We start from the raw sequence: 27,970 nt of genomic DNA on the forward strand, positions 1-27,970 counted from the left end.
CCATACAGGTAGTACCGGATGCGGCCCACAATGGTAAATAGATTGAGAACCACTGCTCTGGAGGAAGCCAGGGCTGTCCCAATAGCAGGAGTTCTCACAATATGAATACAATGTACCATAGCAGCAGAGGGTGGAAAGCTGCTACAGGAAACATACTTTTTGAAGTTCTTTTTTTAATGTTCGGGTTCTCTGGAACTTCTTCTTCTTCTTCTTCTTCTTCGCATGTTCAGTGATGCAAAGAAGATGACGTGCAAATGGGCCACATGGGTTATCCTCCTGCATCTTTGCAGCTGCAAGGTGGTATTCCAACAGAGAGCTGGGTTATAGTGAAGGAAGAGCCACAAAGAGAGAAAAGCAATTCTTATTTTGTTCCCATACTGCTAGTAATTTTGCCAGAGGGAAAATACTCTTTGGTCTGTGCTGAGCCAGACCAAGCCATAGACATACATTTTAATTTTGTTAAACTGGAAAAAAATAAATTGTTAAGAGGCTTGTAAACTCAAAATATCTTACTAACAACAATAACAGTTAAGGGACTTCCCCGCACAACTTTACATCATCCCTTGGTACATCTCATTTTCAAATTAGTATCCAGTGCCCTTCCAGCATAAAGGAGTAAGGATTGGCATCATACTGTATTATATGTAATATATTGTGTAGTACTTCAAATTGAACAATTTTGCACTATTGATCAAGAGAAAACCATTGAAATCATTTAAATTAAAATCATAAACAAGGATTTAAACCCAGTAATGCTTAAGAACAAGGCTAATGCATTAACCCAATAAACCAACATCATTTCAAAAGATACGTTTTTTAACAAATGTTGTGGTGGGCCAGCACATTCACCAATGCAGGTTCAGTTTTCATTTTAAGTAGTTGCTTGCTCTCAACCTTGACCCACCATCCATTTTAAAAAGAGCGTGTGGGGTGGGGAGGTTGTTATGAAGCCCTTAATAATTGTGCCCATTATTTCTACCACATGATTTCCAAGCTCTGGCTGCTGATCTATCTAGTGATTGATGGCATGTGGAATTATAGCCCTGGGTCTGGTCCTGTATGTCACAAGTTAAATTCTCCCCCGCAAATGCTCATTAATTCTCTAGCTTACATAAGTTTCACCCAGAATGCACATGTGCACCTGCAGTGGGTTATTGTTTAAATTTAGATATGACTTTCTTGATTTATGGTTTTATATTTAAAAATCTATAGTCAACGAAGGCTGCTGCTGTTGGAAAAAAGATGACAAAAACATGCTTTCCCAGAGTAAAAGCAGCAAGCACTCTTTTGTGGTGAACACAATGATTTTATTTCAACCTGTGGTCAATCATCATTAACTTTTTCTTGAAAGGGATATGTTAAGTCTGAACACTGGCACAAATCATCTAGCATTCACTTCTTTTAGGCAGTAGGAGCCATACCCAATCTGTTCTAACCACATCTGCCCAAGAGGTCTGCAGGTGTTCAGTAATAACAAATGGCTGCTGAAAAGAGGGTAGGGAAGAGGACAGCAATATAATGAATCGGTACTGGAAAACAAGTTGTAACTAGACTAGAGTAAGGCTGCTCACTGTTCCCCATTTCACTGATTTCTATATCACATGGAAACTTGAGAAATTCACTGAGAAAGATCATTAGAAATAAATTTACAAAAAGTTAATTTAGGAAATAACAAAGCTCTTAGAGGGAACACATTTCCCTCTTCATAGTAAAATAATTGTCCTCCTGGTGGATAGTGCAGGGGTGGGGGATTGGCATAGAGAATAAAAAGGAATCATATTTAGACAGACACACCTGGGCGGATTCAATGTCCCTCCTCAGCTATTTTAGAGATGTTGGGGGAAGTTTGGAAGTTGGGAGTGACAGGAGAAGGAGACATGACTCTTAGTTAGCACTAAGTAAAAATGCTAATTTACATTGTGGTTTAGAGTTTCTCAGATAAAGTTCCTACGAGGTATGCCACAAAAATCTACAGAGTTGTTTGCTTCTTAACTCTTGGTTTTCCAAGAAGCTGAAGATTTTTCAATACTCAAAACACCTGGCTCTCTTTTCTTTACAGGTTAAAATCCTGTACCAACTACCTTTAGCTTTAATTTACATTCACACCCTCTTAAAAGCTATTTTAGTCACCCTCTCAATATATGTCACTGTTCAAGTCTTTAAAGAATTTATGCATGACTGTATTTTGAGAACCCAAGACAGATTTCATTTATTATTGCATTAAATGTCTCAAATGGATCTCACATTTGTCTCCACAGCTTCTTTTATCCAATTCTGAATCTTGACATCTGCTCCAAAAAGCTATATATTAAAATCATTATTTATATTTCTACATAGTCTTGTAACCAAAAATTTCAAGATGCTTTACAAATATGTTAGCTTCAAAAACCCTGTGAAGATAGGTAAATACTTTTATCCCCTTTGTACAGGTCAGGAAACTAACAGATGTTAAGTGGGATGCTCAAGATCACACAGAAAGTCCGTAGTAACCATAATCAGAATCTAATCCTATGCTTTAAAGCAGAAGACAATTATTCTCATGAAATTATGATGCCTAAATCCAACGGTCTCCAGAGTGTCAGTGTTCTGAAAGAATGACTAATTTTTTTATATCCAGAGCCACATCTTAAACTGAAAGGTATACAGAAAGCAACTTTGGCTGAGTTTTCTAAGCTTGATTTCAACTGAACACAGATCCAACAAAATGACCATACACCAGCAACATAAAATAAAAAAGCAGACCATTTCTCAGTTTTGAAAAGGCTAAGAATAAAGACAAGAAGAATATAGCAAAGGCATATCACTGCCCTGAAGAAAGTCTATTGGAAGGAGAATATAATGCAGTTTTGACTACGTACATCTGTACTATATTTGCACTGTTCCAACCAACGACTATTTTCCCATAATAGCTACCCAGAATACAAATAAACAAATTCATTTGCTTTACACAAAATCATTGACAGGCTGCAAGCACAAATACTGAATAATAAATATGGAGCACATGTATAACATAAAAATGACAACAACGATCTCCTCACTCTTTATTAGCACATTGAAATGATACTTAGGAACCCTAATTAATTTCTTCCTAAAAATATCCTCAATTCCCTCTTCAGACTGGAGTTGAATATATGATATTCATGCCCAGTAAGGACTGCCTAACATTTAATATTTCAGAGCACTCATTAATGGTGAGAGTGATTAATTAAAATAAATAAAAAACTAATAGAAAATATATATAATAAAATATATCTGGAGTTGGGACAACAGGGCCAAATTTCAGTTCCAGTAATCATACAGCTCAAGGACAAGAAAACTACTCAGCAACACAGGGGGAAAAGTATAAGGGTCAAATTGTGTAATTAAAATTTAAAACTTAATTTGCCAGGTTCCTGTGACTACAAAATGACCTTAGAGAATTTGCCCTCAATTATTTTAATAAACAGTGAGTAGAGCAAGAGGTTGGTAGAATAGGATATATAATAGGAAAGTCAGAATGGGAAGCAGAGTTTACTTTCATCACAGCGCCATTAAATTTTGGATGGTAAAATATACCCTCATTATTGCTGAAAGTGCAGAAACAGGGAAGGGTGTATAGACACACCAAACAGAAGAGGCTCTGCTTCATCAGTGGAGCCAGTCTATGGAACAGGAAAATTTATTTTGATTAAACAAATATTTCCTTTCTCTGAGTTATAAGGTCCAACTGCCTTTCAGCCTGCATGCAGCTAAATAGGCAGAATCAGACCTGTCAGTCACTGATAAGGGAGGGCTAACATACCTGCTAACACAGCTTCCTTAGAAAAGGATAATCCCCCATGTCGACTAAAAACTTGTTAATAAGTTTATACACTCTATAGCAATAAACAATGAATTCCTATTGCACAGCATAACTTTATTGACCAAAATTTGAACGAACCTAGCAGGAATTTTTATCCTACTGGTCAAATAAATGCTTCAAAACAAGAGAGGGTCAGATCTGTGGACTTTAACTCAGAGAAAGGAATAAATAAATGTTCCTATTTTCTTTCATATACAAGGTCCAAAAACCTATTGACCAATGGGATTTTTCTGGCAGTTTGTCTCAAGGAAGATTCAATCTAACAGAACTATATACAAGGTTTTACGTTCCTTCTCTAATTCTGCAAGCAACCTGCTATCAAAGACAGCTTCTTCCAAGTAAAATGTTGAGAAGGTATGAATAACCAGGTGTCTGCCCTGCAGATCTGGAGGCTCCTGCTGCTCTTAGTAAGTGGGCTTTGAGGCCAGTTGAGGGAGAGGCTCTTTGACTTGCATGCTTCATGTATGCACCATCTCAACCACCCTGAAATGGAAGATTTTGAGGTTCTTTCCTTTAAATGCTGGATGGTAGAAAAGAAATAGAACATTAGACTTGTGAAAAACCTGTATGTGACAGATAAAGATCAAGTGGCCTCTCTGAACATCCAATATATGCCAGAGCTTCTTTCTTGGGTCAAATGAAGAAAGCATGTGCCTATTACTCTTTGGCTCACCCTTTCAGGAGGAAAAGGAGGTGGGATGTTGCACTTCAAGTGTGAGGTAAACAGGTCTACCAGCAGGACCACAAATTTCATCATTAGTAACTAAAAACACGTCTATATGAAGACTCCACTTCACATGATCTAGCTGTTCCCTGCCCAGCCAGTTTGCCATAATGTTTTTTTTCCTGCCTTGAATATGTAGAGCAAAGAGATTAGAGTTTCCCTCTGCCCAGAACATCAGAAGGTGGGCTTCCTTTTGTAGCGTTGGTGACCTTATCCCATCCTGTTTGTTGATGTAGAACACTGCATTGGTGTTATCAATCATGATTAGCATGTGGGCCTTGTTTACCCATGAAGAGAGGCTCCTGAGTCTATAGTGAATTGCTCTGAGATCTAACCATAGTTTAGTTTTTACAGTGCCTAGCACAGTGGGGTCCTGGTCCATGGCTGTGGCTTCTAAGCACTACAATAAAACAATAATAGACTGCTTCTACTCTTGCTCTGTCAAGTGCCTGGTACTAAATTCATCTTCATGTGAGCTCCCCATCCTCCGAGTTGGGTATCAGTGGTAAGCACTATTCTTGTCCAATTCGGGTAAGGGAAATCCCTTCTTGAAATTATGAGTGTTGAGCCATCACTCAAAGAGGTTATTAGACTCTGAGAAAATTGGATTCTCCTGGTAGGATGTATTGGTGTGAGGAGATAGGGATAGCAGCAATGACAAGAGAGGTCTCGTGCACTTGGGCTCATTGCTGTATCTACATATGACACGACCATCCCCAATAATTACATCAGGGAGTGGAAGATGGCCAGCAGCCTCTGGGATATTTCAAAAAGAAAAGGAGTACTTGTGGCACCTTAGAGACTAACAAATTTATTAGAGCATAAGCTTTCATGAGCTACAGCTCACTTCATCGGATGCATTTGGATATTTCAGAGGCTGCTGGCCATCTGCCATTTTTTCTGTCTCTTGAGAAACAATCTGTGGGAGCGCATGTCAATTTCCAACCCTAGGTGAGCTATTTGCTCTTTTTCCCAATTTAGAAAAAAAAATTTGGTCCTCTAGGTTCCGATTACCCTTGAAGTGCTTTGTACCAATTTGTCTTTGGACAGAGCCCTTATCAGGACACGAAGAAATGGACAGAGTTGAATCCCCATCCCACTTCCTGCCTGAGGGCAGCTACTAGGACAATGGGTAACTTTATAAATACCTTGGGGAAGAGGAGGTGGCAAGGCTAAATGGCAACAAAATGTATCCGAAGTACTGGGATCCAAAAGGCAAAATAGAGAAATTTGCAGTGAAATTCTAGGGATGTGAAGGTACACATCTTTCAAGTAATTAATTTAATTTCCCTTTGCTGATTGAAGTTCACCTGGTGGCTGTCTTTCCATCTTGAATCTGGGTTCTCTCAGGAACTGGAGATGCTTCAGATCCAGCACAGTACTGCCACCTCATGATTCTTTCTTAATCAGAGGGAAAAATGGAGCATAAACCTTTCCCCTTCGTCCCCACCCACCTTTTAGAGAGCAGGAGTGGTTCTACTGACCCAATTTCCTGATGGTCTGGATTTGCTGATCTAAGCTCAGGAGACCAACTCCATGAAGATCCCTGCCAACCTGGATCTGCTGAGGTATACAGGACTCCTGGTTGCAGAATACACGGAGATCTCCAATTCAGGCATTCCACAAGTGGGGTGCAGCAGACAGCATACATTCATGCTTCACCCTTCTTTTTGACCTGTTCCCGGCACACTGGCAGGGTCCATGTAATGGTGTCTCAACAGTAAAGAGGAACTGGACCCTTAAATCCCTATGCAGGGGAGGATGAGAAACACAGCTACAGAAACAAATTTATGCCAAAATCTTTTTTTAAAAAACACTTTTGCTCTCCATCAGGAATTCCAATAAACCTCCCCGCCACTATGGAGACAGAACAAAAACCTGGTGGGTTCTTCAGTCATCTCATGACTTCCCAAATCACTGACTTAAAGGTCTAGTTCTGCCTATGTAGCTATATGCAGAATGAGAGGTCATTGATGGATCTCTGGACCTTGCAGACAACAAAGAATATCAGGTACATCTTGTTTATGGGCCATACTGGGATGCACTGGAAAGCGTCCTGCAGACTGATAGCACAGAATTCCCCAAGATTAACTACCTGAATCAATGAGTTGCAACAGCAAATTGGCTCAGGGTATTAGGCAAAAATACAAGCCATTACAGACCACATTTGAGAAACCAGTGGCAATTCAAAGCATGATATTTTGTAAACTAACGAGGGCTCTACTCTACTGAAAAATTGAGAATTCATAGATTCATAGCTACTAAGGTCAGAAGGGACCATTCTGATCATCTAGTCCGAGCTCCTGCACAGCGCAGGCCACAGAATCTCACCCACCCACTCCCATGAAAAACCAACTTCCAATAATTTATAGTCATTTTTTCTAGTGCTAGTGGTTCCCAAAATAATATGATCTTGTAACCCACATTATTTAAATTATATATGCATATCTGCAGTATCTTATATGAGGCAAACCCGCAGCCAGACCAAGGCTGCCCACTCAGCTGCCGTGACTCACTCCTTCAACAAAGACACACTGAGTCATCACTCAGGCATGCAGCATAAGAACTTAAGAATGGTCACACTGGGTCAGACTAAAGATCCATCCAGCCCAGTATCCTGTCTGTCGACAGGGGCCAATGCCAGGGAGTGAACCTAACAGGAAATGATCAAGTGATCTCTCTCCTGCCATCCATCTCCACCCTCCGATAGAGACTAGGGACACCATTCCTTACCCATCCTGGCTAATAGCCATTAATGGACTTAACCTCCATTAATTTATCTAGTTCTCTTTTAAACTCTGCAATGACTTATTCCTCCAACAGAGTCTGTAGCGATTCAGCCCTCAGGCATGTGGAAGCAGCCTATCCCTAAGCAGAGCCTGCGTCAGATGACCCCGAGGCTCTGGTATTTCACCAACACAGAACTGAATATTAGCTGTTCCATCCTTGGTCATGGCCTATTCTGACCTTGCTCCTGCCCAATTATTGAGCCACTCCAGTCCTGCACCCACCTCCTGTTCCTCTGACACTTGGACTCACTCCCAACTGGCCTTGGCCTACATCTGGATTCTGATACAATACCAGGTTGGCTTGCCTATGGACTCTGACCTTGGTTCTGACCAACAGCCTGTGCCTGGACACCGGTTTCAGCACTTCTCTTGTCCCAATCCCGACACTACACCTAGCTTCAACCTCAGCTCCAGCCATCAGGCCTGACTATGTGGAACCAGCAGCTGAGATATTATGTTTTTAGAATAGTACCCTGGTCTGTGACTAAGTCAGTCTACTCCTGAATTTCAAACCTGAAAGGTAACATTTTCAGGAATTTCTTCTGAATCCAGAATAAAAATTATATATTTTTTAAAACATTACTTTTAAAGTTTCGATTCTGGGTTGCTTTCCTAAAACTGTGTAACCCAGTATTGCCAACTCTCACAATTGTTTTCCGAGTGACAGAATTTCAGAGGGAACTGGAGCTCGTCTCACGATGACACAAAACTCTCTGCCCCCCTTGCAAAGTTCAGCCCTGAAGGAAGCAGAAGCGTCTCTTGCATCTAAGTTCGCTGTTCTCACAGGTGAGGAGGGAGCAGAGTGCCCCTCACTCCTCCTCCCTTCACAATGGAGACAGCTCCTCACCGCTTTCCTCTTTTTCCTTGGCTGCAATACCCACCCCCTGCCTATAAGAGGACTGAAGAACACCCCAAGAGCTACAGCAGCAGAGGTGGACATGGGGGAGAGGGACAAAACTGACAGGTAGGTTGGGAGACAGATAGAATTGGTGTGACAGGCAGATGTGGAAACTGAGGGGACAGAATTGATTTGGAGGCCGAGGGGGATAGAATTAATTGGAGGGCAAAGACAGACAGTTATGAGGTTGAGAGACCTGCAGCAGGAGCCAAAGACACCATATTTAATAAATTTGGGAGAGTGGGCAATGCATCATCTCTCTCTCTCACACACACACACACACACACACACACACACACACGATAGGTAGGGAGAGTTAAAAATCAAGAAAAACCCAAAAACATTATAATCTTTCTTTTAAAAAAAAAAATCTCAATTTGGGAGTGAGGGGGGAAAATCTCATGATTTTGGAGGATCTAACTTCTGATTTTTGATCTCTTCAGGTTGGCAATACTGATAACCCAACAAGATCCTCCCTTCCTTCCACCACAGTGTTGCACTAACTATTTACGTAACACAAACAATCATCTTCACCTCAGGTTATTTTTGGCCCCAAGTGATTACAACACATGACAACAATGAATAAGGAAGCAGACACTGTCCGATATCTGTAGGATTTTACATAATACATATATGCCTTTTGATCACTCTCTCAGAGAACACAATAACGTACTTCCTTTCAGCCCAATAGTTTTTTCAACCAGTAAATTAGAACTGGATTTGCATGCTTTTGGAGCAAAAAAAAAAAAAAAAAAACAGCATACTAACTTACTCTCATGCTCAATAGAGGGATCCAACATTTTAAGATATTAATTTTACCACTTGAGAGTAAAGAAAATCTAGCATTTAAAGTAAAATCACACTGTTCAGTGGATCTGCTGCAGAAAAAAATGAAATCAGGAAGTAAACCTATAGCAGTGGATAATTTTCAACTCCGACAAAATTCAGAGGTCATCCATGCAGAGAGATGTGGGATGTTGCATCCCAAGAACAGTATATGAATAAAAATTTGGAGTATTTGTGCAATGTGAAAATCTTGAAATGAAACAAAATTTGACAATTGACATCCAAAATCTAAGTCTAGCCTCCTGGACATTCTATCCAGAGTACAGTCCTCTTCTCCATTGGCACCAGAAGATACTTATAACTATTAAAGCTAGAAAGAGAAATATGGTCTGAAAATCATATTGCTTTTCCTGCCAAGATCAATATGTTTGTGACAGTCAAATGTTTTTTCTCTCTCTCCTACAGAATTTTAATGAGTCTGGCTAATAAGGAGGCAGACTATACCCAAATGATAGAGGAACTGGCTTCAAAAGGCAATTAAACTGAAGGTAATTTTACATTGCCTAATAAGAACTTTGATGCATTTTATTTTTGTTTATAGTTACATAATTCACTGCCACTCTGCTTGTTGGGTCATTAAACAACAATTTGAACACTACTGTTTGGTTCTGTAACTGCTGTCCTGGGTTTGTGGCAACATGTACAAATCACACAAATTGCACTATCAATGCTATGTGATTTCACTATAATTACTAGATGCAATTACAAAATTTATTATATAAACTTTATATATTTCTTGAGATTGCTACCTATCATGCTGACCATTTAACTCACTGTTTTCTGGTACTCCCCCATCTGTCTACGTCCATCTCTTGTCCCTTGTCTTTTACTTAGATTGTAGGCCTTTGGAGGCAGGCACTGTCTTTTTATTCTGTGTTTGTAATGTACACTGACTAGCACAATGCGGCCCTGGTCCATGACTTGGGATTCTAGCTGCTACAAATAAATAAAAATGTAATACAAACAAACAATTATAGTTATAGTTTTAGATATATCCAACTGTAGCACCATGACAAACTACAGGTGATCATTTCTAACAGGAGCTACAGTATTTTAAAAACACATTACTTATGTTCTGGATAACCGCCCAAACAGAGCCCTGACAGCCACCAAAACTACTGTTCAATAAGAATATGACCAGGGCTTGAAAACGGTCCTTAATACTTGCAAGCCTGAACACTAAGCCCAGCAGCCTTGGTGAAAAACGCTCACACCACCAAGCCCCATAAGGCCTCACACACTGCAAAGTCACACCTATTTAATATAACTATAGGAGAGTGTTATATCTTTATCTCCTCAGCAACAAATCTACCCTCACCTTGTTTCCAAATAAAGATAACTTCTAACATACCCTTCACTTTAATCAATATTTTTTCTCCATGTGGACCACTCTGTTCACTCTCATGTCTGGGGGACAAAGGCAAGGGCTCCAAATTCTCTGCTCCTCCCTCCCTCCTTTAACAGAAGAGAAGAGAAGCAGCACCTGTGCCAATCTGTTTCACTGATAACATCTGTCTACAAGAAATGACTTCGGGCTACTCTACTTCTTTTCTCCAATACCCTTCTGTTCCTTTCTTCCTACTTTCCATCTTAGAAAGGTTCCAGTGACTTAAAAAAGAGCAAAATGTTTACTCCTACAAGACAAGTGGTTTTTCTCAAGCCATTTTCATTATCCAACGGTCTAGTTAACTTTAAAACAATTACACTTGCATTACTTTTCTCTAATACCTTATTTGGCCCTATTTTACCACTCAGGAGTATTGTGAGGATTTATATCTCTAACTCACTCTGAATACATAAAGTGATAAGTATTAATACATTATTTATTTAGCATTATTTCAGAATGCTTTCTATTTTTAATACTGTAGAACTAGAATAAGTTTGGTATCGATTTTTCTGATTAAAGTCTTTTCAAAAGCTAAAATATTTGGTATATTTTAAGCACAAAAGCATTTGCATAAATGCAGGATAATTACACAAGTATCGTAGGTACTTTTTCCAAACTGTAGTGTTTTAGACATGAATGCACAGAACTTCACACTTCTGAAAATGGTGAATTTCACAGTATTTAATGCAGTTGTTTTCTAAGGGAGACTATATATGCTGTAGGTGCCAATAAGACATTTAATGCTAAGTTTAAATTAAAATTAAAAAAGAGTGCATTTGCCATATATAAATTTTTGTGACTACAAAATCAGCAATGTAAGCCATGTGAAGTTTATTACTGTCATAATAAAACTAAGAAAAGATCAATGGACTGTTGCTGTAATTAGCTATCAAGATTTGATTAGACAATACCAGGTAGGAAAGAGAAGAAGATTACTTACCTGCAACTGGAGATTCTTTGAGATGTGTGGTCCCTGTGTGTATTCACACATGGGTGTGCATCTGTGCCATGCACCTGAATCCAGAAGTGTCTCTTAGCAGTGTCCATTGACCCACATATGCATAGCGCATCCCCTCATGCTCCTAGCCGAGAGGCTAATAGGTAGTGTGGGTTGACATCTCTCCAGTCTTTCTTACTGTTGTGGAATCCAGTCCGAAACAGAGGGGATGGAAGGCAGGTAGTGGAATAAAGATAAGGACCACACATCTCAAAGAACCTCCAGTTCCAGGTAAGTAACCTCCTCCTCTTCAAGTGATGGTCCCTAGGTGTATTCCACGTATGGGTGACTCACAAACAGTGATCAGCATGGAGGTAGGTGCAAGGATGCCAGTGGAAGTGCAGTCTGCAGTACGGCTTTGTCTATGGTGGCATCTGTAGCTTCCGCTTGCATGATGGCTCAGTGTGTTGTGAAAGTGTGGACAGTGCACCACATTGCAGCACAGCAGATATCTTGCCAGGACAACTCCACTAGTGAGGCTGATGTGGCGGCTTGTGCTCGTGTAGAGTATGCTGTGACACTATCAGATGGGGCGTGTTGGATTGGTTGTAGCTTTTGCAGATGCACCCCGACACTCATTTGAAGATGCATTGGTGTGAAAGGGCTTGACCCTTGGACCGCTCGGCAATGGCCACAAATAGTTTTGGTGATGCGTAAAAGGGTTGAGTCCTGCGTAGGTAGAATGCAAATGCATGGCAAATGTCAAAGGAGTGAAAGGCTATCAGTGGGGGGAAGCATGTGGTTTGAAGCGGAAAACCAGCAGATGGATGCTCTGATTTAAGTGAAATTCTGACACCACTTTTGGGAGGAATTTGGATTGAAACTGTAAGGACACTTTGTCCCTGTGGAATATCAGGTAGATGGGGTCCATCATCATGGCTGCTAGTTTACTGACCCACCTGGCTGAGGTAATGGCTACCAAGAATGTCTCTTTCATTGAGAGGTGGGAGACGGAGCATGTTGCCAGCGATTCAAAGCGTGGCTTCGTGAGGATGGAGAGAACGAGATTAAGGTCCAACGGGGATGTGGGCTTGAGTATTGGTGGAAAGATGTTAAGTAAACGCTTCATGAGGGGAATAGTGGTGGGGTGCATAAAGACCAAGATGCTGTCCACAGGAGCGAGAAAGGCACTAAGTGCTGCCAGGTGCACTCATATAGAGCTGAGGGCTAGGCAGTAGTCAAGAACGACTGGAATAGACACCATGTTTAGTGAACGATAGGGGTAACGGGCCCATGTTGTGAAGCATTTCCATTTAGGTTGGTAGCAGGCTCTGGTGGAGTCTCTCCTGCTTTGGGTAAGGATCTGTCAAATGGGCAGTCTATCTTTGACGCCCATCCAAAAATCAGGTTGTGAGGTGAAGAGATCCCAGACTGGGATGATGAATATTCCCGCACTCTTTTGTGAGTAAATCATGGAGTGTGCGGAGGCAAAGTGGTGTGCAGGAGGTTTGTGAACCAGAACTGATGGGGCCAGAATGGGGCTACAAGTATGACAATGGCTCTGTCCTGTCGAACCTTGCATAGCACCTGTCATAGGAAGGGAAAGTTGTGGAGGGAGAGAGCGTCATCCTGAGAGCTGTCCTCTGTTGCTCCCCGGAACAATAGCAGGGCAGCTTTCAATTCTTGGGAGTGGCAAAGAGGTCCCATAGGGGAGTGCCCCACTTCACAAAGAAGTACAGGAACATGGCATTGTGTAGCTCCCACTTGTGATTGAGATGGAGTGTCCTTCTGAACATGTTGGCTAGGGAATTCTGGGTTCCGGGTAGATGTGTGGCTTGAAGCATCACATCGTTCTTGAGGCACCAGTTCCAAAGCTGGACCAACTTGTAGCAGAAAGAAGGAGACCTGGCACCGCCCTGCTTGTTGATGTATACCATTGCCACAATGTTGTCGGAGAACATTTGGACATGAAGGTCCTAAACAAGTGGGAGGAAGGCCTGGAATGCTAACCAGTCTGCCCACAGTTCCAGCACATTTATGTACATCCTGGCTTCCTGTGGTGACCACACACCCCGAGCTGTGTGTTGGTGTAAGTTGGCTCCCCACCCTGTGAGGGAGGCATCCATTGTGATGGTGGTCTGGATTGTGGAAGGGGTGAAGAGAATATCAATCATAATCTGGGAAAGATTGGACTACCATCTGAGGAAGGCCAGCACAGTTTGGGGAACGATGACCCTGGCACCCATAGGGTCTTGGTTGGAAAGGAGCTAAGTTTGAAAACAATGCATATGGAGATGTGCGTGTGGTGTCATGTAGGTGCAGGCTGCCATACGTTCAAAGAGGGAGAGACAGCGGCAGACCGTGGTGTGTGGTCTGTGCTGCACATCTTCGAGGAGGGCTGTCAGCATTGTGAAGTAGTCTTCCAGGAGAAAGGCTTTCGCATGACAGAGTCAAGCCACACTCCAATAAAGTTGATCTCTTGTGTAGGCATCAAAACTGACTTCTCTTCATTGACACAGATACCCCTATTTACAACTATATGCACTGAATGAAAACTACACTACTCCCACAGAAAACTAAGAGCATGAAGGAACAGGGGTTCTGACTCAGGCTGTGTTAACAGTGGGTTAACAGTGAGGTGGCAAAGTTCCATAAACTGCTCAAGATAGTTAAGACCAAAGCAGATGTGAAGAACTTCAAAAAGATTTCGCGAAACTAAGCCATTAGGCAACAAAATGGCAAATGAAATTTAAATGTGGATAAATGTAAAGTAATGCACATTAGAAAAAATAACCACAACTATACATACAACTAATTTAGCTACAACTAATCAGGAAAAAAAATCTTGGAGTCATCGTGGATAGTTCTCTGAAGACATCCACACGGTGTGCAGCGGCAGTCAAAAAAGTGACCAGGATGTTAGGAATCATTACAAAAGGGATAGAGAATAAGATGGAGAAGATCTTATTGCCCTTATATAAATCCATGGTACGCCCACATCTTGAATACTGCATACAGATGTTGTCCCCTCATCTCAAAAAAGATATACTGGCATTAGAAAAGGTTCAGAGAAGGGCAACTAAAATAATTAGGGGTTTGAAACGGGTCCCATATGAGGAGAGATTAAAGAGACTAGGACTTTTCAGTTTGGAAAAAGGAGACTAAGGGGGGATATGATAGAGGTATATAAAATCATGAGTGGTGAGGAGAAAGTGAATAAGGAAAAGTTATTTACTTGTTCCCATAACATAACAACTAGGGGCCACCAAATGAAATTAATGAGCAGCAGGTTTAAAACAAATAAAAGGAAGTTCTTCTTCACACAGCGCACAGTCAACCTGTGGAACTTCTTGCCTGAGGAGGTTGTGAAGGCTAGGACTATAACAGGGTTTAAAAGAGAACTAGATAAACCCATGGAGGTTAAGTCCATTAATGGCTATTAGCCAGGATGGGTAAGGAATGGTGTCCCTAGCCTCTGTCTGCCAGAAGGCGGAGATGGATGGTAGGAGAGAGATCACTTGATCATTACCTATTAGGTTCACTCCCTCTGGGGCACCTGGCATTGGCCCTCTGCTGGCAGACAGGATACTGGGCAGGATGGACCTTTGGTCTGATCCAGCATGGCCATTCTTATGTGGTGATAAGAGGGAACTGGAGAGGCCTCAACCTGCACTACCCATTATATCCTCGTCTGGGAGCATAAGTGGATGCACAACATATGTGCGGGTCAACAGACACCGCTAAGAAATGCTTCCGGACTCAGGCACATGGCGCACCTGCACAGCTACATGTGGAATATGTGTAGGGACCATCATTCAAAGCAGAATCGATGCTTCTTCATCTCTTTGGTAAAAGCTTATTTTTATTTTAGCCTATGATGTATTCATATACATAATTAACAGAGGACAGAAAAATCCTACTGGCAATTGGCTTCTGCCTTATAGAAGCCAATAAAATGAGCAACATAGCCGGTGATGTTTCCAAAGAGATGCATGGAAAACAGAGAGAAAAAGAGCCATCATAATTGACAACATACAGAAAAATCAGTAAATTTAACTTACCTCAAATTTAAGTAAGTCAGCATTTGTAAATTGACTATGGCATCTGGAATAATTTTAATACAATTGTGGTATAGATTTAGAGTTTCCAGTGACACAAAATGGCACAGCTCCATAGGAACTTCAGTTAATCTATTCTTGGACAGATCTGAGGAGAGAAAAAGAAAAGGCACCTTTTTGAAACATCAAAAATATATACTTTAAACAGATATATTTCATTATTAAAATAAATATTGCTATCATAGGCATGAGGTAACTATCAATATTTTTCATAATTCAGAACAAAAATTATTAATAACCCCTAGAAGCTTGAAATTGAAGTCTGTTACATATTGAATGCAAAATATCAAATATTAAATTGTCTTATTTAATTTAATTAAAATTATTCACTGGACTCAAGATGTTAAGAAAAAACAATCATATTAGGTTTGAAAGCATAACTTCTGAAACTTGCACTTCATAGCAACAAAATGTATCCAAAGTTTAATACCAGCTGTGTAGATACTGATTAGCAGCTGTTATCAACAAGTCTATCCACTTTCTAATAGTTATAGAAATGTATTCCTTAATAGTAACCAATATTATATTACTTAAAGGCACAGTCAATGTTAGTTTGATCATTTGTTTTCTGGGATTGATGTATAACTTTTTCAAGAACAACAAATGAAGAGGCAGTACAGTAAGTATACAGAAGGACTGTCTGATCCATCAGGCAAAAGTCCATATCTGACAGACTTACTTTAAACAATTTCATTTTAACCACATAGTTTTGTGAAGTACTAAGATGGCTAAATGACAGGCATACTGTGAAGATACAGATCAAAGATTTACATCCCATTTTTCACTTCCTGGAAAATCTAAGCATTTCCCAAGTTGTTCACTACCTTATATGGCCCCAAACCTGCAAGCACATGCCCAGGGGTGGAACCTTGTGCCAAGACAGAGCTCCACTGGAGTCAGTGAAGCTCTGTCCAGATGCAAAGGTCTGCCTGTATGGATCTGATTCCAAGATTAGGCCCTATGTTTGTAAATGACAGACTGCATAGTGTGCCAATCATTACACATCAAATGTGAAGTTGAATTAGATGAGATGCTAGGGTGATATTAAGAATACTGATCTTAGACTAGATATGATCTTGGAATTGTAGTTTTCTGAGAAGCTAATAACTAGGAATGTTCTGCTTTTCTTGAAAACCTTGGATGTGAAAATATGTCCATTACAAACCAGGTCATCTATTTGATTTCATTCTCTTACATAACCTTCCAAACTAAATCTTGTTCCTTAATTTTTAGGCAACAGTTGTAACACAATACAACAGGTAAAGATGTTAAAACTCTTCTGGGAAAAGACTGTTTTCCTATGTGTATGTACAACATATACCATAGTGAGACCCAGATCCTGGCTAGGAACCTAAAGTTTTACTGCAATTCTAATTATTAATAAAATAATGCTATAATTCATTTATTTGAAGTCCAACTGGATTGCCAATTACCTATACAACTCCTTTGCTGTTAACTTTAAGAACAAAATATTTTAGGTTAGTAGTTTGTTTTATTTCTTGTTTTAAGAACACATAGGGGGGAAAAATGTAATAATAAAGATAGCTTAATTCTGATCAAACCTGTCAGTGTCTTTAAATACACAAAATTATGTCCAAATTTGACAGGTACCCAGTTCATAAAGTACTGAGTCATGCATGCATATGTGCAGCAACATTAGTTAAACAAAAAGAAGAGGCACTTCACATGACATCCCTCTTCACTGAACAGTGGATAAAACTACCAACCTTCACCATCCTGACTAGAACAAATAGACTTTTTCTACCACATCTTGCTAACAGCATATGCTTCAAATTCTGGTACCTCACAGAAAATGAGATGGATTGGGACACTTACCTCACATATGTAACAGCATCAAGACTGGTTTCAGAGTAGCAGATGTGTTAGTGAGCTGTAGCTCACGAAAGCTTATGCTCTAATAAATTTGTTAGTCTCTAAGGTGCCAAAAGTACTCCTTTTCTTTTAGCATCAAGACTGCAGCTGCTCATATTTCAGAGCATTCATGCTTCAGTACTGATAGTCTGACAAATATGCTCCCTCCTACACAGCTTAACTCCTCAAGAAAAGTAGTTCTTATTTCTGAAGCGAGTTGCTACAAAGGTCTTCCAAGTACCAGATTTTACTTCTGACTCCGAGTTTATTATTTTGTCACCATGTTTTTAGAGTACATACTGATCATCTTTTGTGTAAGGCTTTTTCTTCACAATTAAAGAAGATGAAACTTGATTATCCAACCCATTCTTCTGGTTCCTAAAAGTTCAGTTCCTAGTTTTAATTTCAGCACAATTTACTACTGGGGGCATTCTGCACCAAAAAAAGTAAAAATTCTGCAAAATTCAGCAAATTTTGTCAAAATAACACTACATAATCACACCAGTTTCAATTATTTTGGTAATTTATTTCAAAACACCTGACAGCAAGTGTGTCTGTAACAATACAGACACGCACAAAAATTCCCCCCAGGAGTAGAACATAAGAGCGACCATACAAAGGTCCATCTAGCCCAGTATCCTGTCTTCTGACAGTGGCCAATGCCAGGTGCCGCAGATGAAATGAACAGAACAGGCCATCCTCAAGTGATCTGTCCCGTCACCCATTCCCAGCTTCTGGCAAACAGAGGCTAGGGACACCATCCCTGCCCTTCCTGGCTAACAGCCATTGATGGATCTATCCTCCATGAACTTCTCTAGTTCTTTTTTGAACCCTGTTATAGTCTTGGCCTTCAGAATATTCTCTGGCAAAGAGTTCCACAAACTAACTGTGCATTGTGTGAAAAATACTTCCTTTCATTTGTTTTAAAACTGCTGCCTGTTAATTTCATTTTCTGACCCCTAGTTCTTGTGTTATGAGAAGGAGAAAACAACACGTCCTTATTTGCTTTCTCCACACCAGTCATGATTTTATAGACCTCTATCATATCCCCTCCTGAGTCCTCTCCTCCAAGCTGAAAAGTCCCAGTCCCATTAATCTCTCCTCATACGGAAGCCTTTCCATACCCCTAATCATTTTTGTTGCCCTTATCTATCCCATTCTTAATGATTCCCAGAGTTAAAAAACCCCAACAACAACTCAGTCGGTTTTTTGCCCCCTTTTCCACCCCAGAGCCCAGCCAGGGGCCCAGATACCCGTACCCCTCCCCCTCCAGAGCCCAGCTGCGGGTCCCGCCCCCCGGTCCAGACACCCATCCAGAGGGACAAACAGCCTGATTCTCAGTCCCAGGCTTGCAGGGAGTTTTCTCTGCACCACCCTCTCCTTCCCTCAAGGCATGCTGGAAACTGCAGCTGCCAGAAACCCTCTAGCTCCCCCCCGCCGCCAGCAGTGTCTTCTATATGCGAGCTGGGCTCTTCCAGTCCAACAGGTGGCATCTAGCAGCACTGCAGATCATTTCTGTGGGGGAAAGGAAATTCTGCACGCACAATGTTAATTTGTGCAAAATTCTGCATTGTGCAGTGCTGCAGAATTCCCCCAGGAGTAACGTTTTATTTTCTGTTTTTAATTTTTTCCCCCACTTATAGGTCTAAGTGCTAAATAACTGTATGAACAATGTTGTCCAAGTGGCCCAGCACAAAATCTCCTTCCCTCCATGTGCCAGTGAAAGTGGAGCTTGCATCCTGTACCAGCTTGTCCTTAGGCCTCAGTTGCTCCATTCTTCTCCAGCCAGCCTACCTGGTCAGCCTAGGCTTCTTGCCTCCAATCTGGAGTCTAGATCTGACTCCCTGATCCAACCCTGTGCTCTCCAGCTCAGTGAACAGTGTAGGGAACATGTAAGAAAAGCTGGTGACAGAGAAGCAGCTGAAAGCATATCCTTGCCAGACAGGGAGGCAGCTAGCAGAATGCTGGGTGCCTGGTTGAAACCAAGTACTAACTCCAACTCCAAACAACAGAATTGTGGATCTTGGAAAACAGCCAAAGTTTTGCAGCCACAGAATTGTGGAGTCTTCAAGCCTCTGTGTAAGATGAATGTAGCAGTTCAGCCACTGCACTTTTCAAGAGATGTAACAGCATCAATTTTCACTCTCTCCACATGTTCAAGATGATCTCCACAACCATAAGGGCTAGAAATATTTTAATTAAAGCTGACATTCTAATGAACAATTCTGGAGCAAGTAAATTTCAGGGCTAATTATGTGACTGCAGAATCATGGAATACAGGGAAGACAAGGATATACATAATATGAATTACTGAGCATATCATGTAATAAAAAAGTTAGTTGTCAAAACTCAGCAGCCGTTCATGGTCAGCTTGCCTACCTTGCAGGTACAAGACCAAAAACTCCTTTGTGAGAGGCTCACACAATTTGCAGCTTGACATGTCTCAAATTCAGGCCTTAAATCACTGATATGCATAATATTATATTATTAACATTTTAATACATGGAATTTATCAGCACAACAAGCATCACTGAGGACATAATTTAGTCAGAAGAACCTCTCTTATTGATAAGGAAACTACCCATGAAAGTATATTTTAAAATAAAAATTCCTGCCACAATTTAGACCTACCAAATAATGCATTTGTTAAAATATATTTAGATTACCTACATTATATAGTCATGACAACCATTACATAACTTCTTTATTTCTGCAGCCATGAAAATCAATGGGATTACTTGCATAATAAGCTACTCTTCAAATGTCATGTAGCAGAATCAGAGCATGTAACTCATGGTTACTAGAGCAAACCAAATTTACAGCTGCATGATAAAGTAGAACAACGGAAGTATAAAATACGAAAAAAAAAATTTGTACAATAATCTTTCTAAAGAAAACGGGGCAAATGGTGGTGTGGTATAAAACTGCAACTTGTACTGGCTTGGGATAGCCTGTGTAAGTCATTTGAGGCTTTGTCACTATTTCAAAATGTGATTATCCACACCTTGTGCCAATAAAAGAAACATCTCACAGGCAAGCAATACTGTTTTTTATTTTGAAAAGACTTTTGTGCATTATAAGACGACAACATAAACTGCTTTAAGAGAGGAAAGGAACTATTAATGTATGAATACAAAATCTCCCCCTCTATCCGCTATTCTCTGTATCACAGATATGCATGTGAAACAGTTATAACAAAAGAGCCCTCTTTTGCTTGTTTCCTTATCTGTTCATCAGCATCTTTCATGAAAACAGGTAGGAAAACCAAACATTTCAAATTTGGAGGACAGTCCACAGAAAGTTATAACAACCTAAGTAGATTAAAATTTTAGACTCAACCATTTTACCCTGGCTGTTTAATTATATGTTAAGACAGTGATACTTAGACTGTCTTAGGCTCATGAGCTGCAAGTGGCTCTTTAACGTGTCTCCTGCGGCTCTTTGTAGCTCATAATATTAAAACACTGTGATTTAATTATTAACCAATCAGGATGCTTTTACTGTGTTATTAACCAATAAAGTTAAGTTTTTAATTTATCTGCTGTGAGAATTATAAAGATATATGAACTAAATATTTCCCGTCATACCGTTTAAATATGAATAGTACTATCATAAATGTAACTATGAATTCACACTACTGTGACTCTTTTGGGTAATGTTGATCCCTAATTTGGCTCCTGAACCACTGTGTTCTGAGTATCACTGTGTTAAGAATTCATTTTAATTCATATACACTTAATTTATATCAGTTTTAGACATGCAAGACCTGCATGTTGACAAGTTAACAGATGATTTGAGGCCATTTAATCATGTATGCTGCTCAACTGTAACTAATTTTTTTTGAAGAAAAAAATGGCAGTCAAAGAAAATTAAGCTAGATTTCACTAAGGTGGTTATGAAACTAACTTGCTAGTATGTAGTGGGTAACTGCCTTCTTTCAATATATTTTCATTAGTCCATAAGGTAAACATTGTAACTCTAGGAAATGCTAATAAATTCTTACCACACATTTCATACTTTGTCTTAAGAGTGAAATTAACCTTTTGATTAATGTTATTTTCTATATGGATTTAACTATGTTAAAGCTTCTGAGAACAAGGATTAATCTAAGAAATGTTCTTCATACTAACACAGCTGACAACAGAATTAAACAAAAGCCTTCCTGTTGTACTTGGCATAATTAGGTATATGGTGAATTATGTATACAAAAGAGAAAGTGAAAACATTTGTTATACCCTTCTGTTATCACAACTGAAGGATAAAGTCATACAACATTTTGGTATTTTTATGTCTTTTATTGTCACCTAAATGAATCATGGCCACAACACAAAACAAAAGAAAGGACTAAATCACATATGCGAGTGTATACACAAACACACTAAAAAGGAGAAAGCACAGAATAAGTGTATTAAACCTACAGGCCTTCTTCAGGAAATATCTGTTGACAGTTGCAATTCAACTTGTCAGCACAAATTCTAAAAGTCCTTCCCTTGAGATGAAGTGTGCTGCTCAGCTGACAGTTGTATTTAATTACTAACATTCTGTCTTCTTGGGTTGCATGCCTACAAACAAAACTAGGCAGGGTTTTGGGGAAGGTTGACAATATGTTTCTGCAAAGGTGAAAGGAACTTTATTACTTGGACTTATTAGCTAATAAGTTTCACATCCGCACATAATTATTTCATGCTGCTGGGTGGTCATCATCATGTAATTGTACATTTGCTTAATTGTTAAGGTGCATGGCTTTTATTGTTGTTTACCTCAACCGAGCATACATTGACAGGAAATAATGATGGAAATATTACTGCTGTCAGCTGGGCCTGCTGACAGCACTCTTAACTTGGAACCCAGGTTCAAGTCACAAGACAGACAAGCAAAAGCAACTGTCACATGAAATTAGTTTAGCAAATGTATGCATGTGGACAAAGAAAAATGTCCACTGATTCATCAGGCACAGCTCCTGCCTACAGAACATAAATTCCTTTTAGTCCCAATTGTGGCTACGTATAGGATACAGAGAGTCTTGTCACTAGATTAGGGGGTCCACTAATTTAGAGCTGTGTCTCGTCGCTGTGACACCACAATGCAATATTTAAGGAATGCTGCTCTGTTATATATGTACCAATTTGATATAATAATAAACCAAATCCTCCATTCCCTGTCCTTGGAAATTTTCCATGTGAAAATTAAAAAATCCCATCTCTTAAAAACTGATGGTGTGAAGAACACAGGAATAATATACACAAGTTAAAAACACTACCTCAATAAACAAATAAAACAAGTTTTTAATATCTGTGGCTGTGTAGAAACTCTTGCAAAGTGCTTAATTACTTTTATATTTAGTGGTACTGTGCTACCAGTTTTTATTTTATTATTATATCCTTTGGGTAATCCATAAATGTAGATTCCATGATGATGTGATCTGTTAATAGTGTTTTTCTTGGATGGGAATAAAAGATTCTGGCTTAGAGGATTCCAGTACCCATGAGTGGTTCAGCCTCAAGTGAATTTGCATGGCACCTCAAATAAATTTCAATATAAATGTTATAGCACACTTGTCCTTTTGTTCATGCCACAGTTGACAAACTTTTCAGAAAACTTTTGCAAAAAATTATTTAAAATGTACACCTTAAAATTTTAAGCACTCTAAGAATTTCCAAAAATACCTTTTCTGTATAAGAAATAAAAAAGGAACCAGTTCACAAACCTCTTCTCTGTCTGTAACTCCCAAGCCCCACTTGTTTCCAAATATCACTGCCCTCAGAACACCCTCACTCAGTGGAAGTCCAGAAAGCAGCTAGAAGAATGAGTCTCCAGGTGGGTGAAAATAAAAAAGAAAGTTACTGGATCCAAGCTTTCACTAATGGGAGGGGGAGAGAGAGGCAGCTGTGCACAATCAACTGGAATATTACAAGGATTACAGGGCACAAGTTGTCAAAAGGTGAAAAATAAAACACAAATTGTTCCATGATTTGTGGTTCATTCAATGGCTGCCAAAGTAAAGAAGTGTATTTAATAGTTACCAAGACCATACATGTTGTCAGGGTTGCTGGAAAAATTCTTTTAGTGGGGGTGCTGAGAGCCATTGAACCAAACTGTAAACCCTATATATAATGGAAACCCACTTCAAGCCAGGGGCACGGCAGCACCCCCAGCACCTACGCATGTAGTCTTCACCTGAGCGGACCACTTCTATATGTACATAAATATAAAATGGTTTAAAATAGAAAAATAATAATCATGAAGCAGCTTCTTAAGCTTTTTAATTGATGTACACGAATAATTCATTGTAGCTGATGCCAAGAGATTTTCAAATGGCTTCTGGCTTCAAAGAGTCTTTCGCCTGCCAAAAGCCAGTTTGCTAAATCTCCAAAATAAAGTAAAATGCAAAAAAATAAGCAAGTCACACTAGAAAAGCACTAGGTAGAATCTTTATCGTGAAACAGTTAGCATAATTTTGTTGCAATTATTCTGTTCTTGAATGAGAAACAGTATCGTACTAAGCTGGAAACTGGACAAGAATCTAATATAGTACCTAAAATATACTTCCTTGACTGTGTGTAAGCAACAATAAAAAGAAAATAGCTAATGCAGATTAGAAAATAAGGTAAATTCTTGGAAGCCTTTTTATGATGTACTTATATAGTGTCTAGCACAATGTGTTCTTGGACCATGTATTACTGTAACAAATTAATAAATGAATAAATTATTATTATTATTATTAATGGTCTTCAGGACAGGGACTACGTCTACCTTTGTTTGCACAATTTTGCAATGGAATACTAACCCTGATTGGGGTTTTTGAGTGTAATTGCAATACAAATAAACCATCACTAGATAAAACCTCATTCAAGGAGCTGCTAAAGAATTTGTATACAATGTAAACTTCATTTCCATTACAGTAACCAAAACAAAACTATGTCAAAAGAGCTAATCTTGCATTAAAAATTCTAACATTAAATTTCTCTTGTATGATTATCAAAGTGCTGCTATATGGTTATTTTTTGTTTGTCGAAAGTGACAAATTAGTGACTCAATATTTCATAGCAATCATAGGATATACTGAAGGAAATAAAAACAAGTTTATACAGGTTAGAACAACAACAATTAAGTAATGAATTGTCATATCCCATCAGTCTTTTTCCTGACAAGGAAAGCAAGTGATCAACTACCAGGAGATGCTCTTGTGTGGAGAAGCTGCTTAATTCCATCCTATACCCATATACAATTTTTTTTCCCAAACTGTATTGAAAGTTATCCTCCTCCAAAAAACAAATGTTACACATTCTTTAGGAAAATATTAGCATGGCATAACTCTTAAGGCAAGCTATATAACCTGAAGATCAGGCTTATGAGTTTTCATTAATGGCAGAAAGGCAGGAGGTTTGGATAGCATATTTAACAAGTAATATAATTATAGAAGTAAACTTAGTATTGATGCTGCTATAATCTAATGCGGCTTTATGCTTTGTCTCAGGCTATGTATACACTACCACTTATGCAGGTATAACTTATGTTGCTCAGGGAGGTGGCTTATTCACACCCCTGAGCGACATAAGTTACACCAACCTAAGCGCCAGTGTGGACAGCGCTATGTCGATCACTGGGGGTGGATTAATTAAAGTCGATGGAAGAGCTCTCTCCCATCTGCTTAGAGTGGCTACATTAGACAGCTTACAGCTGTAAGCTCTAGTGTAGCCATAGCCTCAGTCTCTGCAACTATTTCCTGTCTCTGTAAGGCTATGTCTACACTAACACGGTAAGTTGACCTATGCTACGCAACTCCAGCTACGTGAATAATGTAGCTGGAGTCGACATACCTTAGGTTGAAATACCGCGGGGTCTACACCATGAGGGGTCGATGGGAGAAAATCTCCCGTCGACGTACCTTACTCTTCTCGTCGGGGATAGAGTACAGGGATCGACTGGAAAATGATCTGCAGTCGATTTGGCAGGCCTTTACTAGACCCGCTAAATCGACCGCCAGTGGATCAATCTCAGAGCGTCGATCCCTACTGTAGTGTAGACCTGCCCTTAGAGTCAAGGAGTTAACTACGTCTGCACAGTGTCCTACAGTATGAATGGCAACTAGCAATCATGGCACTTCCAGTGATGTCATCGTAGTCATGAAAAAGTGGGAAGAATGACTTCCATTTGAGTCAACTAAAGAAAACATTTTGTTTGATAGACATTATTATAACAAATATTGAAGGACCAAGAAAATAAGATGTATAGAAAGGGCTGCATTCCGGCAGGCTTGGTGGTAAGAGTTTTAAAATATACTTCTGATTTCATACGAGAAAAAAATGTAATGTTGAAGCTAAAGTTACTAATACAGAACAAAAAAACAAAATTATTTATTTATTTTTAAAAGGGCACATTGACAACTCTTGGGCCCCAGGATTGATCTCTGGAAGGTAACCATCACTGGTGTAATCCCGTATGCCCACCAAGGTACAAATACTGATTGACAACACTGTAATGTATTGTTCGTACTGTGCTCAAATACGTGAAAGTGGCTTGCAGAATAATTAGACAAGGTGAACATTCCACAGAGCTAGCTATGTAAATTTTAGACATGTCATAACAAGAGTTTGGACAGGGTCACATAAATAAGACTATGTAGTAACTCTGCTAATTCATGCACACTTCCTAAAGTTCTGTATTGTGGTCACTCCCCATATTATAGTTAATATAAGAATTAACTTTGAAAATATTAGCCTCACTGTCACAGTTAATGTAAATCCATACCACTGATGGAGCAAATTTCAGAAGAAAGAATACAGCATTTTTGCTGGGGCTATCAATTAATCGCAGTTAATGTATGCGATTAACTCAAAACAAATTAATGCTGCTTTTTTTTTTTAAACAAGCATTAATCGCACACCTCTGGAGATGGGACGTGGTGGCGGCTGGGTGGGGAGGCATTGGCTGTGGCAGCAAGCAGGAGACAGCCAGGGACAAGAGACTGCAGGCAATTTGGTTAAACACCTTCTGGGGGCAGAGAGGAGCCTGGCCCCCCCCACTACCTGCACCCTCCCCCCCTCCCCACAGGACAGGGTTGGCTTTAGAGGAGGGTGAAGGGGGCCGCCGCCGCCCAGGAGGCATGTTGCTGCATGCCTCCAGGGCAGGGATGTGCCTCCTCCCACTGACCTGCTCCACTGCTGCTCCCGCTTCCTTCCCCATGGAGCCACCTCTGGGCAAGCTGCTCCGGACCAGAAGCCTGCCTCCTGTCTGCTGTGCAGAGCGGGGGCAAAGGGACTGATGTTGGGGTGTCCCCCCTCTCATGTACCCTGTCACTGCTGAGCTGGGGTTGGGGAACAACGGGAGCCTGTCTGCTGCTGGTTCAGGAGCGAGTGCTGCAGACAGCATCTGCCACTGCCTGAAAAACATTCAGGGTCCTGAGTGCTCTGTTTAAAGAGACAGTGCTCCCCCAATGCATACACATTCCCCCCGACCCCACCCCCACCCCACAACACACACACTTCTCCCTGACACACACATACAAATGCAAATATTTGTAATAAAAATAAATATAAAGTGAGCACTGTACACTTTGCATTCTGTTATAATTGAAATCAATATTTGAAAATGAAGAAAACATTGCAAAATATTGAAATAAATGGTATTCTATCATTAACAGTGCAATTAAAATTGCAATAAATTGTGGCTTAATATCACAATTAATCACAATTTGTTTTTTAATCGTTTCACAGACCTAATTTTTGCATCCCTCCCCCAATAATGATGTGAACTAGCATGTTAACAACTCAGTACACTCTCTCCCTGGCCCTGGAAATAGAAAATGAGCTCTTTCATTCCTCCTTGTTCCATCTGCTGCCATCCAACATCCTGTCATGTGGATGGCAAGGGTGAGTGATTAAGTTAACCAGTGATATTCGGACAGTTTAATAGTAATTTCCCAGTGAAGCTCAGCTTTATATTGACAAACCTAATTTACCACTCACCAATGTAACAAACCACAATAGTGACCAACAGGGATCTAATTCAGAATCCTCAACACCAAAACCACAGGCCTCTTCCATGTGAGAAAAAAGAAAAGTGAGCTCTGAGAAGTGCACACTGCATAATCAGTCACTGGAGCCATCTGCTAGAGGGAGTCCTGATCTCACACACTAGACTAGTATGTTACGCCAGCATTCATTAATATATAACAATGCAACTTGCTTTTAAAGAAGTGAGGGATAGGGCAGAAGAAGGGCTAAAAACATATGCAAAGTCAAACTCAACTACCCAGAACTCATTTTGTGAGCCTATTATTTCATACAATGATTTTCAAAATCTGATGCAAATCACCTCCATTTATAACTATTATCGCAGCAAATTAATATACTGAATTCTGTTAAGATAACAATCCTATAGAAAGTTTTGCTGTACAGTGGCCATGCTGAAAAGTTTTCCCAATATTGCCTTAGATAATATAACTACAGAACTTTAATTCACTATTGAGGTATTCCCTAGGTATTTGCAAATACTGAGCTATCAAAAAATCTAGCTATTTAAGGCAATTGGCACATTCTAATGGTTTATTTATCTT

General features: G+C 39.8%; 1 protein-coding gene across 18 annotated transcripts in view; it reads right to left on the minus strand.

The window, feature by feature from the left end:
* Window positions 1-27,970, minus strand: part of LRCH1 (leucine rich repeats and calponin homology domain containing 1) — a 236,316-nt gene that overhangs the window by 107,375 nt on the left and 100,971 nt on the right. For 17 of the 18 annotated variants that reach the window (XR_006276503.1, XR_006276500.1, XR_006276497.1 and 14 more), the window contains exon 2: window positions 15,484-15,628. Coding sequence is in view for 10 of the 18 variants with exons in the window: in XM_038410381.2 (XP_038266309.1) it covers window positions 15,484-15,628 (145 nt within the window). In the remaining 8 variants the exon portion in view is untranslated. Of the gene's footprint in view, window positions 1-15,483; window positions 15,629-19,206; window positions 19,228-27,970 lie in introns of those variants that run through there. The other variant, XR_006276508.1, reaches the window with a different exon arrangement.

This window comes from Dermochelys coriacea, chromosome 1 (assembly GCF_009764565.3).
Source record: "Dermochelys coriacea isolate rDerCor1 chromosome 1, rDerCor1.pri.v4, whole genome shotgun sequence".
NCBI lineage: Eukaryota > Metazoa > Chordata > Testudines > Dermochelyidae > Dermochelys > Dermochelys coriacea.